At 41.4% G+C, this 15,034-nt stretch overlaps 1 protein-coding gene across 4 annotated transcripts in view; it reads right to left on the reverse strand.

The window, feature by feature from the left end:
* FCHSD2 (FCH and double SH3 domains 2) overlaps positions 1 to 15,034 on the reverse strand; it is a 376,810-nt gene that overhangs the window by 59,219 nt on the left and 302,557 nt on the right. For all 4 annotated transcript variants that reach the window (XM_089678013.1, XM_089678011.1, XM_089678012.1 and 1 more), the window contains 2 exons: positions 12,680 to 12,796; positions 6,818 to 6,922 (listed from right to left, as the gene is read on the reverse strand). In XM_089678013.1, coding sequence (XP_089534139.1) covers positions 6,818 to 6,922; positions 12,680 to 12,796 — 222 coding nt within the window. The remainder of the gene's footprint in view (positions 1 to 6,817; positions 6,923 to 12,679; positions 12,797 to 15,034) is intronic.

A 15,034-nucleotide genomic window follows, 5' to 3' on the forward strand; every position in this document is an offset into this window, starting at 1 on the left:
ACATATGCGGCTGCACGGCGGGTGGGCCTTAACGCATGGCCGGCATCAAGGGGTTAAATATGTGACAGTTCCCATTCTGATTGTTGAAGGATATTTGCCCAACTGTCTATCAAATGTTTTTTTTCAGGAAAAATACACTAAAATGAATTTTAATGCAAACAAACATAACACCTGATTTTAGAGTAAAATATAAATGATGAGGTTACTTCGAGTAAATAGATACCAAACATGTCAAGCCTTAAATTTCTGCATGCCTGTGAAATGACAAACTGCAGTATACAAAATTGATCATAATGGCAACACCACCACTCAATTCACAGTTGACTCGATGCACGCTGCTTGGGCCTGAAACAGCAAAGCAACCCCACACATTAACCTTAACACCACCATGCTTCACATTTGGTATGAGGTTCTCCTGAAAGGCTGTCTTTGATTTCCACCAAACAAGTCTACTGTTACTATGGCCAGTACTGAAAATCTACTGTTTGCCTTTTCAAATATGTTGAAGTCAACAATTTCCTTCCTCAACCAGGGTGCCCAGGAACCCTGGGGTGCCTTGAGGTTTCTTCAGGGGTGCCTTGGCAAGAGGTCTAAAAATTGCCCAAAACTTGTATACAAGGCAGTTTGTGGAACAAGCCTGCCTTTTAGTTACACAAAGCCACAGGTTTTCATTGTGCACCATTACAGCCTTCTAGCCGCCGGCGTCCTGACAATCAATGACATCATCAGTTGATAAGGAGGATGTCAGCTGCCTGCACAGCATCCTTGCCCCTTTCTATCAGTGCTGGAGTCACATTAGCTCAGTGATGGAGAAAACCAGAAGGAGACGAGAAACAATGGAATACTAGTCAGTATCAGTGTGCAAAAGTGTGTTTGCTCTGGAAGAATAAATTGCCTAATGTTGGGTGTCCTACATGTGTGGATGTTGCTGTGTTATATAAACCTATTAGAATAGTTTTTCACATTTTATAATGGGGTGCCTTGGGACTGTCCATAATTTTAAAGGGTGCCTTAGCTGAAAAAAGGTTGAGAAACACTCCTTAGGGTGTACTTATTTTTTCACATGACTATCGTCTTTAATTTTGTTCACGGTATAGGGGTGAGGGTACATGCCAAAAACATGCAGCAGGTGAACAAAATAAGAGATATCGGCTATGAGGAAAGTTAGAGGAACTGAATTTATTCTCTCTTGAGAAGAGGAGATTAAGGGGGGATATGATCAACATGTATAGTACATAAGGGGGGATATGACCTCCATGTATAATACATAAGGGGGGGATATGATCTCCATGTATAATACATAAGGGGGGATATGATCACCATGTATAATACATAAGGGGGGATATGATCTCCATGTATAATACATAAGGGGGGGATATGATCTCCATGTATAATACATAAGGGGGGGATATGATCTCCATGTATAATACATAAGGGGGGATATGATCTCCACATATAATACATAAGGGGGGATATGATCTCCATGTATAATACATAAGGGGGGATATGATCTCCATGTATAATACATAAGGGGGGATATGATCTCCATGTATAATACATAAGGGGGGATATGATCTCCATGTATAATACATAAGGGGGATATGATCACCATGTATAATACATAAGGGGGGATATAATCTCCATGTATAATACATAAGGGGGGATATGATCACCATGTATAATACATAAGGGGGGATGTGATCTCCATGTATAATACATAAGGGGGGATGTGATCACCATGTATAATACATAAGGGGGGATGTGATCTCCATGTATAATACATAAGGGGGGATGTGATCACCATGTATAATACATAAGGGGGGATGTGATCTCCATGTATAATACATAAGGGGGGATATGATCTCCATGTATAATACATAAGGGGGGATGTGATCTCCATGTATAATACATAAGGGGGGATGTGATCACCATGTATAATACATAAGGGAGGATGTGATCTCCATGTATAATACATAAGGGGGGATATAATCTCCATGTATAATACATAAGGGGGGATACGATCTCCATGTATAATACATAAGGGGGATATGATCTCCATGTATAATACATAAGGGGGGATATGATCTCCATGTATAATACATAAGGGGGGATATGATCACCATGTATAATACATAAGGGGGGATATGATCTCCATGTATAATACATAAGGGGATATGATCTCCATGTATAATACATAAGGGGGGATATGATCACCATGTATAATACATAAGGGGGATATGATCTCCATGTATAATACATAAGGGGGATATGATCTCCAACTATAATACATAAGGGGGGATATGATCTCCATGTATAAATACATCAGTGGTTCATATAGTGAACTCGGTGTAGAGTTATTCACCCTGAGGTCATCACAGAGGACAAGGGGGCACTCTTTACGTCTGGAGGAAAAAAAATGTAATCTCCAAACACAGAAAGGTTTCTTCACAGTGAGAGCTGTGAAAATGTGGAATAGAATCCCTCAAAAGTTGATGCTGGCCAGCTCAGTGGATTGCTTCAAAAAAGTCCTGGATTCTTTCTTGGATACACAGAATATAATTGGATATACCATTTATAGGTAAAGTTGATCCAGGGAATATCTGATTGCCTCTCGGGGGATCAGGAAGGAATTTTTCTCCCAGCAAGAGCAAATTGGATCATGCTTTGCTAGATTTTTTTGCCTTCCTCTGGATCAACTGTGGGTAGAGGATTATAACTTTTTTTTTTTTTCTATGGTTGAACTGGATGGACTTTTGTCTTTTCAGCCAGACTAACTATGTAACTATATGCCTTACAATTGAATGAGAAGTACAGCCCCAGATAAAGGTAGTACAACACTGTTATTCCTCAAATCATGCAAAACAGGTCCTCTTGAAGGAAAAGCGCAGATACCACGGCCAGCGTATGCACAAAGGCCATTGAAGCAGCTGCAACTCTCTTCCAAATGAATATGTTTGCAGCAGGAGGTTATAATTACTTCTATTTGTAACAATGCTAATTAAATCTTAATTAAAGTGCAGCAGGAGGAGACGCATGTAAGCAGGAAGGCGGATGGCGGGATCTCTGTGTGTCTCAACACAACAAACATAACAAAAGCTGCAAGTAGAATAATCAGAAACTGGCTTGGGCCATAAATTAGAAGGCGAAGCTTTGTTATCACACTGCTGCAATGCTATACAGTGAGCCTCTCCTAATAAAAACCTTTATGGCTCTCTGGGTCGGGGGAGGCCACACACAATACAGAAATTATTACCCGGATAAAATTGCAGACAGAAGATCACGCTATAATATGAAGCAAATGGTTGGAATGCTGAAAAAACTTAAAAAGCAGATATTGATTTTCATTAGACCTACTTGCTCCAAAGTGAATTGCTACACGTTTAACTTCTTCGTGGCTGGGAAAAAAATCAATTAAAAAAGTCTCTGATTCTTTATTCTCCTGAATGAAAGCTAAAGATGCTCTGGCACGGTGAAGCAGTTTAATGCTCCCTACCTTCTTTGTCTTGTTCACACAATGGCAGCAACACATGTTAAAAGCATTAGTGCAATGTGGTGCCATTCATTCTCAACAGCACTCCAACAGACCTGTGTTGTGGCACAACACACACCAACATAACGACATAAAATGCTGCCATTTTTCGGCAGTGCCCCACAACATGTCAGTGCAGCACAACCCACTGCAAGTTTGTACGTTGTGCTATAGAAATGTATTGCACTAAAATGTTTAACCTCCTCACGCCGGCCGCACGCAAATGTGCGGCCTCCCGGCGTCTGGGCCTAGACACTGAGCAGCCGCACATTTGCGTCCAATTAACAAAAACATACATGCTGAGAGCAAACGCCCTGCCTGCTCCCAGCGCACATGTCCGGTACTCACGTAAAGGTCCTGATCTCCTCTTTCGATCGGGACCTCTCCCGATCATGTGACCGCCGTGACAACCCCTCCGGCTTTTGAAACCCTTAAAGGGCCAAGGGGTTAAAGTGTTCCTTAACCACTTCATGTCCGGACACTTTAACCCCCTTCCAGTCCAGGCCAATTTTCCGCTTTCAGTGCTATCACACGTTGAATGACAATTGCGCGGTCATGCAATACTGTACTAATATGAATTTTTTTGCATTTTTTTGAGACAGATAAAACTTTATTTTGGTGGTATTTATTCACCACTGGGATTTTTATTTTTTATATAAATGAAAAAGTCCAAAACGTTTGAAAAAAAAAAAAAAAAAGGGTTTTCTTTTAAAATTTTGCAAATAAATAATTTTCATAAATCTAGGCCAAATGCATTCAGCTATCTTTTTAGTAAAAAAAACAATAACCAAAATTAGCTTACAACCAAAAATTATAATTTTTCAAAAATGTTTCTTTACATTTTTATATTATTATTTCACCCTAGCAGTACAGTGTTATCATAGTGGAGGATGATGAAGATTTTTTTCTTTTTTTTTACACTGATTGCTTTTACACCCATAAAGACTGTAAAAGCAATCATTTCTCCTTCTCTCTGTCTGCATTCCTGCAGACATTGAGAAATACTGTGAAAGCTGTGATTGGTCACAGCTTGTCACATGGCACAAGGCTGTTGTGAATATTAATAATTGTGATCATTCACAGATTTCACAAGTAGTAAGCAATGATGTCAGGAAGCTTACTACTATTCATGTGATCACTGATTGGTCAATCAGTGATCACATGAATCGGCACCTCACATAGAGGTCCCGTACGAACACAGCGGGCATCGATCGCGGTGCCGCCCGCTCCCAGGGAGCACGCACAGGCATGGGATGCGGGGGGAGGTTTAGAAACGTCCACCCGCTCCGGCAGCGCTTCCTGGGGAAGTGAGTAAAGCAAAACTTTCTTTTTTAAGTTTTGGATAGACTCTAGTGGGATTAGAACACCTGGCTGTTTTTATTGCTGTCTGTTCCTCCGTTTTCGAGATTCACCCTCCCTATTTGTCCTGTTTACCATTACCATCAAAAGTGAAAGAAAATCCAAAATTTTGGGTTGTCCCCAGAAAAGTAATAGAAGAGGGGCGGACTGACAACTCATGGGGCCCCCAGGCAATAGGGGATCATGGGGCCCCTGTGTCCTTGCCCAAACTCAAAAAAGCCTATGAAAAAGGTACCAGGGGCATATCATGGGGCCCCCTACTGACCCCGGGCCCTCGGGCAGTGCCTGAGTTTCCAAATGGTCAGTCCGCCCCTGGAAGAGAAGTCTTCCAATGGGGACACTAGTTCTGGTGACATCCCGGGATTCTCCTTATTTTGAAGGTATTTCCTCTCACTTCCTACTTTGGCTACGGGACAGGAAGTGAAGGGAGATCTCCCCAATGGAACACAGATGGATTGGAAAAAAACAAAAAAACAAACAAAACAAAACCAAAAAACCTGACAGGGGTTACAACTCTCCCTTACTCTATACAAAATGCCAAAAAAGGCTGGCTTACATTGTAATGTGCATTGCTGCACAGCCATAGTCACACCTGTGCTTTTTGCAGAAACGCACTACAGTCCATTTAACATGGTTTCCTATGGGACACATCCAACATCTATGCTTTTTTTCAGCTTCTGCATTTTTGGAAAGGGTCAGGGACTTTTTTTTAAATGTAAAACGGTGAATTTTTGGTTCAACAGACAAGGAGTTTTTTTATGTGTTTTTTTAATCTGCTCAATACCAAATTGGCCCCCCTCCAAAAAAAGTATAAAAACTGCATCAAAAAAGCGTGAAAAATGCAATAAAAACACAGGTGCAAAAATTAAATATGTACCGAAAAAGCACCGCAGAAACAGATCAAAAGCAAAATGCATAGGTGTGAACCAAGCCTAAAGGAAAGAGATTTTCAAACTGTTACTAAACCCAGGACCCCGCATTCACTGTATCTGGTCTCCCCGGACCCCGCATTCACTATATCTTGTCTCCCCGGACCCTGCATTCACTATATCTGGTCTTCCCAGACCCCGCATTCAGTATATCTGATCTTCCAGGACCCTGCATTCACTGTATCTGGTCTCCCCGGACCCCGCATTCACTGTATCTGGTCTCCCCGGACCCTGCATTCACTATATCTGGTCTTCCCAGACCCTGCATTCACTATATCTGATCTTCCAGGACCCTGCATTCACTATATCTGGTCTCCCAGGACCCTGCATTCATTATATACACAGAATATGGAAATGGCAATTAGTTTAGTAAATATAAACTGGTAAATACTTTTTCTCATCAAACTATAAAGCAGTCTTGTGACGTCAGTCTCTGGCTGGGCACTGGTTAATCTTGTAGGGGGAGTTTTCATTCTCCTCGGACTGTCCTATGAGACTGCATGACCCCTGACTGTCTGTTTGGACAGTGTCAATTGACCCTGTGCCGATCATATGCACCTTCCCCTCCTCCCCCAAAAAACTCTTTAGCATGATACACCAAATAGAGCATGTGCAGACTTGCCACTGCTGCTCTGTACTATGGCAAATGGATTGGGGACAATAAAAAGAAGGGGAGGATCAGAGAAGTCAGGATCAAACAGCCTTTTTACACAATGCAGAGGATTAACCCCTCAGGTTCCACAATGAGTATAACAAGCACGCTTTACTGCATATACAGACTGATTGTACTGTTGTGGGTTTAGTAACACTTTAAAACTAATTAGTAGATAGTGCAATCTTAGTAACGTCTTCTCAATTGTTGCTTGGAAAGCTGAAAACCTCACACTACATAGAAGTTGAGAGTCTTGGTACAAATATCAATGAAATGCAGATGTATTCAATATATAATGCAGAGCGAATCGCACAAAAAGCGAACGAACTTCGAACTGCGCTCACTTACCTCTGCTTTACGAATACTCTCTCTGGCTTCCTCGATTTTCTGCTCCAGTTCCAACCGGCCTTGCTCTGATGGCGGCGTGCTCTGACACTCTAAATCATCCAGGGCCTGTAATGAGACAATGTACTGGATAGAGTGACTCTGCAACCGGGATGCAAGGTTGAAAACTGATGCCATCAAATGTTCTCTCTGCTCTGACTTTGCTTCGCAAATTAAAACCTGGGCTACCTAACCCTCACTACGACAGCCGGATGTAGAACTATGCCCTGGTCTGCACTACTTGCAATAAAGTTTGTTGGGTATCAAATTAAAACCCCCCCAAAATGTGATTTCTGCTTTGAGTGCCGTACCAGCAATACTACATCCATATGCTGGACTCCTTTGAGAGCCCTGCGTGTGGAGTACCTATCTGTATTCAGAGAGGCTCCATTTCCCATCTTATACTAAAGGTAATTGTTAAGAGGTTATCAGTTAAGTTATCATGTCACCCAATATTTGGTTTCTATTCAGTAGCCAAAAGAGGCATTCAAAAAAGAGGGATTTGTGAAAAGAGATTCACAGAAAAGCGGCTACATAATGAATAGAACGTGACACTCAGAAAATTTCCAAAAATTATGCTTTATTACACATATATAGATATGACATATGGGCATATGCCCTGGTTTACCATCACCTCAGTATGAGACAATAACACACAGACCTAAAACCATATAAAATGACATCAAGACCGGTCTAAATGCATGTGCAACAGAAAAAATGACTTCAAGAGTCTAATACCTCTGCAGCGCAAGCACATAGGTGAACACTTCCATGAGGAGGTGTATCCAAAAATTGTACCATAAGTATACCATAATATTGAATATATAATAAATGACAATATCATTCTGGTGAATCCCAATAAGGGAATCCAAAAATTATACTATGGATATATATATATATCACATGTATGCAAGGCAGCAGCACAAAAAGCGTGAAGAAGAGAACAATAGGCCTAGGGCCTGTATGGAAAAAGACATAAATGTCCAATATATGATACAATGCATTCCTGTGCCAGCACACGTGGTTGGGGCCCATTCATCTGTAATATGAACAGCTGTATCTCAGAGCTTTTGAATGAAAATAAGCCCCAATTATTCCCAGGATGGGAGAAAAGATGCAAATAGCAACACTCTGCTTGAAATGGTGTCTTCACCACTGTTTGTGGACTACACACCACCTTTTGTAGAAAAAACAACAAGACATATCCCAAGGTATCTTCTGCTTGTAGAAATATATATGGTGTTATATCTTGTGTCCTACATAAAGCACCATGATGTCCCCATCCTGTAGTAAAACAAATAATGTGGGAAGTCACTGACAGAGCTTACACTCAGTAAGATATATAGATCATATAGATCACAGAGGACCATATATCTAATGTCCCGCAACCATCCACTCACCACCTGTGCTGTGGAAAATGAGAATAAAAGAAATGTCCTTCATGGATATTGCCATACACGGCCACAGAGACCAGGGAGCCACCGCTGACATCCACCGACATACCGCGGGCTCCAGCCCCCTCTTGGCGCTTGTGCTGCTCACGCTTGCCTCATGGCATGTGAAGATGGCTTCCTCCTCATGGACCAGCGTGCGTTCCACCTAGTGCGCATGACCGGAAGTGACGTAACTGACGTATGACATCAACGCGTTTCGCCGATGGGCGTATCTCACTCAGCTTCGTCAGGACCAATGAGATAACTGCATTTCAATATCCTATTTATAGTGGGTAAGAACCCACCCATTTATGCAAAAGAGGATGACCTGCAATTATTCTAATGGGAGAGAACAAGGGGGGGAGGCTAAATACTTAGCACAGCTACTGGTCTTAATAAAATTAAAAGAAAACAGACGGCTGGAGTCAACAATGAGGGGAGAGGCTGAATATTATTTACCGATATATATATTGATCACATGGATCATGAATTATATATATCTCAATCTATTAAAGCCTTTCATACATTTCGCGGTATGTCGGTGGATGTCAGCGGTGGCTCCCTGGTCTCTGTGGCCGTGTATGGCAATATCCATGAAGGACATTTCTTTTATTCTCATTTTCCACAGCACAGGTGGTGAGTGGATGGTTGCGGGACATTAGATATATGGTCCTCTGTGATCAATATGACCTACATATCTTATTGAGTGTAAGCTCTGTCAGTGACTTCCCACATTATTTGTTTTACTACAGGATGGGGACATCATGGTGCTTTATGTAGGACACAAGATATAACACCATATATATTTCTACAAGCAGAAGATACCTTGGGATATGTCTTGTTGTTTTTTCTACAAAAGGTGGTGTGTAGTCCACAAACAGTGGTGAAGACACCATTTCAAGCAGAGTGTTGCTATTTGCATCTTTTCTCCCATCCTGGGAATAATTGGGGCTTATTTTCATTCAAAAGCTCTGAGATACAGCTGTTCATATTACAGATGAATGGGCCCCAACCACGTGTGCTGGCACAGGAATGCATTGTATCATATATTGGACATTTATGTCTTTTTCCATACAGGCCCTAGGCCTATTGTTCTCTTCTTCACGCTTTTTGTGCTGCTGCCTTGCATACATGTGATATATATATATATCCATAGTATAATTTTTGGATTCCCTTATTGGGATTCACCAGAATGATATTGTCATTTATTATATATTCAATATTATGGTATACTTATGGTACAATTTTTGGATACACCTCCCCATGGAAGTGTTCACCTATGTGCTTGCGCTGCAGAGGTATTAGACTCTTGAAGTCATTCTTTCTGTTGCACATGCATTTAGACCGGTCTTGATGTCATTTTATATGGTTTTAGGTCTGTGTGTTATTGTCTCATACTGAGGTGATGGTAAACCAGGGCATATGCCCATATGTCATATCTATATATGTGTAATAAAGCATAATTTTTGGAAATTTTCTGAGTGTCACGTTCTATTCATTATGTAGCCGCTTTTCTGTGAATCTCTTTTCACAAATCCCTCTTTTTTGAATCCATTTCCCATCTTACCCGCCTTCTGTATGCTGATATAGTGACAATTTTTTCTTAGAGTTTATGTCATTGTTCTCTAAATCTCCATCATTTTTGCAATTTATTGTGTTTTTCCCTTTTTTTTTTATTATTGTACATACGGCACTTGTGTACGCAGTTTATTTTCATCAGTACATATTCTGTATTACTCATCGAATCCCTTGTATGTTTCATTCCTGTCGGTCAATGTATCTGTTTTCGACTGATTCTCTGCTGTTACCTATTCTATAATAAAATTCTTTGCAAAAGAACCCCCCCCCCCAAAAAAAAAAAACAGCCTACAGTAAGTGCAGTCTGTCTGTTTGTATCTGGATAACTAAAGCAGGAACAGACCTCAGTAGGTTTGTACCCACAGCTCGTGGATGATCTGTAAGACCCACCTGGAGCCCAGGGTATCTTTATGTAAGTATTCTGAGGACACAAATCGATTGCTGGGTGATTCAAGCAGTTTTATGTCTCATGCTGATGGCTCTTTTAGACCGGGGGGGGGGGGGGGGGGGGGGTGTAAGGGGGTTGGGGCGATAGAGCAGACAGCTCTCCGCGCAGTGAGAACTCATGTGGTCATGTGATCGCTGAGTTCGCACACTTAAGAGCCGGAGGGGGACATATACAGCATCAGACTGATACTGCATAGACCTAGGTAAGTATAGACCTAGGTAAGTATGAGTTGAAAATGAAAAAAAAAAAGAAAAAAAAAAAACCACACCCCATACTTCTTTTAAAGGTTCACTCCACTTTCACATAAAAATGTATAGCAAATGAAAAAAAAAAAAATGATATCATATACAATTGCTGCACAAGCCATGTTGTAATTGAAAGTTATTAAAAAATACTTTTCCTTTTCGGTCTCCAAAAGCCGTAATTTTCCGTAAAAATTATTTCAATATGGCAACCTGGAGATGTTTTGTACACTGTTGGTGTACTGACTACCCCCCCCCCCCCAGAAATGTCAGTTCCTTCTTGTGTGATTGGCTCACCGACGTTCCCAGAACTCTTCACTAAAGTAGAAGTCTGATTTTAGGCATCCCCTGCGATAAGAATGTCATTTTTTGTGAGATACTCTAAAACGATGCAGACACTGCAACTTTTCTCTATAGAACACAAAGAGTGCATTAGCTAATTATAGTCTATGCAGTCCCTCCTGTTCAGAATCTGTATCCAAGGACACAGCGCAACAAACAGATTTTTCTTCGGAGCTGAAACAGGTAGGAGTTACTCTTTAACCACTTCCCGTCTGGCCCGTGTATATAAATGGCTGGACAGGAGCAGTGCAGGGCAGGTGGCTGTTTATAAACGTCCTCCCCGCTTCCCTGCCTGTGCGCACTCCCTAGGAGCGTGCGGCACCGCGATCCGGTACCCGCTGTGTCCTACGGGCCGGGCACAGTGGAACACCGACTGCTGTACAGGACCTCTGTGTGAGGTCCTGATCATGTGATCACTGATTGGCCAATCAGTGATCACATGAATAGTAGTAAGCAAGATGTCACTTCCTGACATCATTGCTTACTACTTGTGAAATCTGTGAAAGATCACAGAGGTCACATGGTACAAAGCTATTCACAACAGCCTTGTACCATGTGACAAGCTGTGACCAATCACAGCTCCCACAGTATTTGTCAACGGCTGCAAGAATGCAGCCAGAGAGGAGAAATGATTGCTTTTACAGCCTTTATGGGTGTAAAAGCAATCAGTGTAAAAAAATATATATATATCTTCATCACCCCCCACAAGTACAGTGTCACTATGGTGACAGTGTATTGCTAGGGTGACAGTATGTTAAAAAATAATAAATAAAAAAATAAAATAAAAATGTAAAACTTTTTTTGAAAAATTCTAATTTTTAGTTCTAAACTAATTTGGGTTTTTTTTTTTCACTAAAAAGATAGATGAATAAATTTTGGCCAAGATTTATGAAGAAAGATTATTTATTTGCAAAATTTTATAAGAAAAACACTTTTTTCAAAATGTTTGGATTTTTTCATTCATATAGCAAAAAATTAAAAATCCCAGCGGTGAATAAATACCACCAAAAAATAGTTTTATCGGTCTCAAAAAAATGCTAAAAAATTCATATGGGTACAGTGTTGCATGACTGCGCAATTGTCACTCAAAGTGCGATAGCGCTGAAAACTGGTCTGGACAGGAAGGGGGTGAAAGTGTCTGGACTTGAAGTGGTTAAATCTACATGTACATACTAAGGGCTGAAATGTACACATGGATGTACCCACAAGGATGCACATTTTCATGCAATGCACACGTTACTATTAACAATAAATCACAGTGAGGCTAGAAACTAACAATCCCAGCTGGTGATCACTACACGGGAAGGTTGGTATCCATGGGCTGAGGGTTACCCTATCAACAAAACCTGCAACTTTGTGCTGAATTGGCAAAATGACAGACTCTCAAAGTGGAAAATAGGAAAAAGAAACAGCAGGTGGTTTATTAGTGCCTCAGCTCCACCCAAACACCAGATAGCGGAGACCAGGCAAAGCTCCACCATTTTCTTGGTGGTGTGGTAGCTTGCCTACCCTCTTCCACTCCTTCAGGCCCATCACTACTATGGACTGCCTAGCTGACCAACAGGAGAGTGTAAGAGGTGAGAAGGAGAAGGCATGCCCTGTCACTACAAGGAGATAAATCTAAGCCCTGGCAAAGCACCCCAAAATGATTAAATACAAAAGGAAAATACAATAAAATGAATATAAAACATACAATAGCTACCTAAAGCACACAGAGGTTTCATGAAAACATCGAGGCATGTCAAGCAGCGGGAGGAGCCCGGTGTGCTTCTACTATACCTACACGCTGGCTGTGGATGATGTTCTTATGCTCCCTCGCCACTCGGGTCGCCCACTTGCGTGCCTCTTTGTTCAGGCTGTGCTCTTCCGTGGTGCCCGTCTCCGATTCCAGCTGCCGACTCTGCAAGACAAAACCAGATCAGAGATTCTCAGTCATCTCCGTCTTCTCCGCGGGGCACAAAACTCTTCCCACTTACAGCAAACTTTTCCAACAACATAATGAGCTGTGATCTGCTGGAATGAGTCCGCACAGCAAGACGCAAACACCCAGAGCTGCCAGTGTGGAAAGAACACAACGTTACAGCTTTTATTATTTTTGGGAGAGGTGACGGGATGCTCATAAGCCGATGTAGTGTTTTCTTTTTTTTTTTTTTATTTCTTTTACTTTCAATGTCGAGGGATCCTGAGTTGTGAGCCAAAGACTGAAGGGTGCTGGGAATGGGCAAAATACATGAGACCAAACTGTAAAGCAGTGATGGCAAACCTTCATGATATATTTATTTTTATTTTCTATAAACTCCAAACACAGAAAGATTTCTTCACAGTAAGAGCTGTGAAATTGTGGAATAGACTCCCTCAAGAGTTAATTCTGGCCAGCTCAGTGGATTGCTTCAAAAAAGTCCTGGATTGTTTCTTAGATACACAGAATATAACTGGATATAACATTTATAGGTAAAGTTGATCCAGGGAATATCCGATTGCCTCTCGGGGGATCAGGAAGGAATTTTTTTCCCATCAGGAGCAAATTGGATCATGCTTTGCTAGATTTTTTTGCCTTCCTCTTGATCAACTGTGGGTATAGGATTATAACTTTTTTTTTTTTCTATGGTTGAACTGGATGGACTTTTGTCTTTTTTCAGCCAGACTAACTATGTAACTATATATAGGAGGCCTTAAAGTGACACTAAACCAGATCCATATTCTCTATAAATAATCCATACATATACACTACTTAGTGGTCCTGTAATCTATTTTTTTTTTTTTAGGTTTTAGATATAGTAGAGAAAGTTTCAAGCAAAATTCCAGTCTTATCCTATGCTTGAAGAAAAGAAAACAGTAAAATCTATGGCTGGCCTTACCTATTTTCAGGCCACTGCTGGAAGTGATCTCCCCTGGGTCAGCCAGCAAGGGCTGCAGCAAAGAGGAGGGAGTGCTAACAATGGCTGGTAAAGCCTGGAGCAGTGATGTCACCCATAGGTCCCTATGTCCCATCAGTTGTTAGCACCCCTCCTCTCCCATGCAGCTGCCGCTGGCTGACACAGGTGATCACATGACTGGACCAGAGCTTTGCTCTGGCTTTCCAAACTCTTCAGATACTTTCCTTAAGGCCTCATGCACGCTGGATGTTTTTTTTTCATAATTTTTATTTAGTAGCATGCGACAGTAACAATGAAATGCCATGAAAAAAAAGCTTCACCAACCACATAAAATAAACAGAACAACTGTGTAACATCCCAAAAAGTAAATACTGAGCCATCTATACAGAGAGAGAACACCTTACATGGGCAGCACAGTGGCTAAATGGTTAGCACTTCCGCCTGGCAGTACTAGGGTCGTTGGTTCAAATCCCAACCACGGCACAACCTGCCTGGAGTTTGCATGTTCTCCCTGTGCCTGCGTGGGTTTCCTCCAGGTACTCCGGTTTCCTCCAATACTCCAAAGACATGCTGGTAGGTTAATTGGCTCCTGTCTAAATTGTCCCTAGTATGTGTATGTATGAATGTGAGTTAGGGACCTTAGATTGTACACCCCTTGAGGGTTAGGGACTGATGTGAATGTACAATATATATGTAAAGTGCTGCGTAAATTGACGGTGCTATATAAGTACCTGTAATAAATAAAATAAATGCCCCCCCCCATACAGTGTCTGTGGAGTCAAAACTAGAGGGTCAGGAAAGAGGGAAGACCACAGCAGAACTAGTTCTTAGGGACTGAGCATACCAGATTTTTCAATTTTGCATTCTATTAAAGAAAAGGAAGAGAAAATAAAAAGGAAAGGGGAAGAAAATAAGGGAAGGAGGAAATAGAAGAAAAACAAAAAAAAAAGAAAAACAAAAGGGGGGGGGGGGAAGAGAGAGGAGTCAAAGGAAAACTAGTTCATCAGGGAACTGCACCACCCAGCCACTCCATAGGGTCCCTGCACACTGGACATTTTTGCTGCTGTTTCTAGGGGCGTTAGGCATTTTTTTTTCCTGCCCCTAAACTCCCCTGCATGTGTCCATGCATACACAAGCTTTTAGCAGCATTTAGTGGCAGGAGCCTTTAGAGGAAGAAAAACAAAACAAACAAACAAAAAACAAAACACCTCTCTACAAGTAAGTTCAGGAGCAGAACAGTTGTGGCAGAAAAAAACCCGCTT

This window comes from Staurois parvus, unplaced genomic scaffold (genome assembly GCF_062004578.1).
Source record: "Staurois parvus isolate SC_StPar_1 unplaced genomic scaffold, SC_StPar_1.0 ptg000196l, whole genome shotgun sequence".
Classification (NCBI taxonomy): Eukaryota; Metazoa; Chordata; class Amphibia; order Anura; family Ranidae; genus Staurois; species Staurois parvus.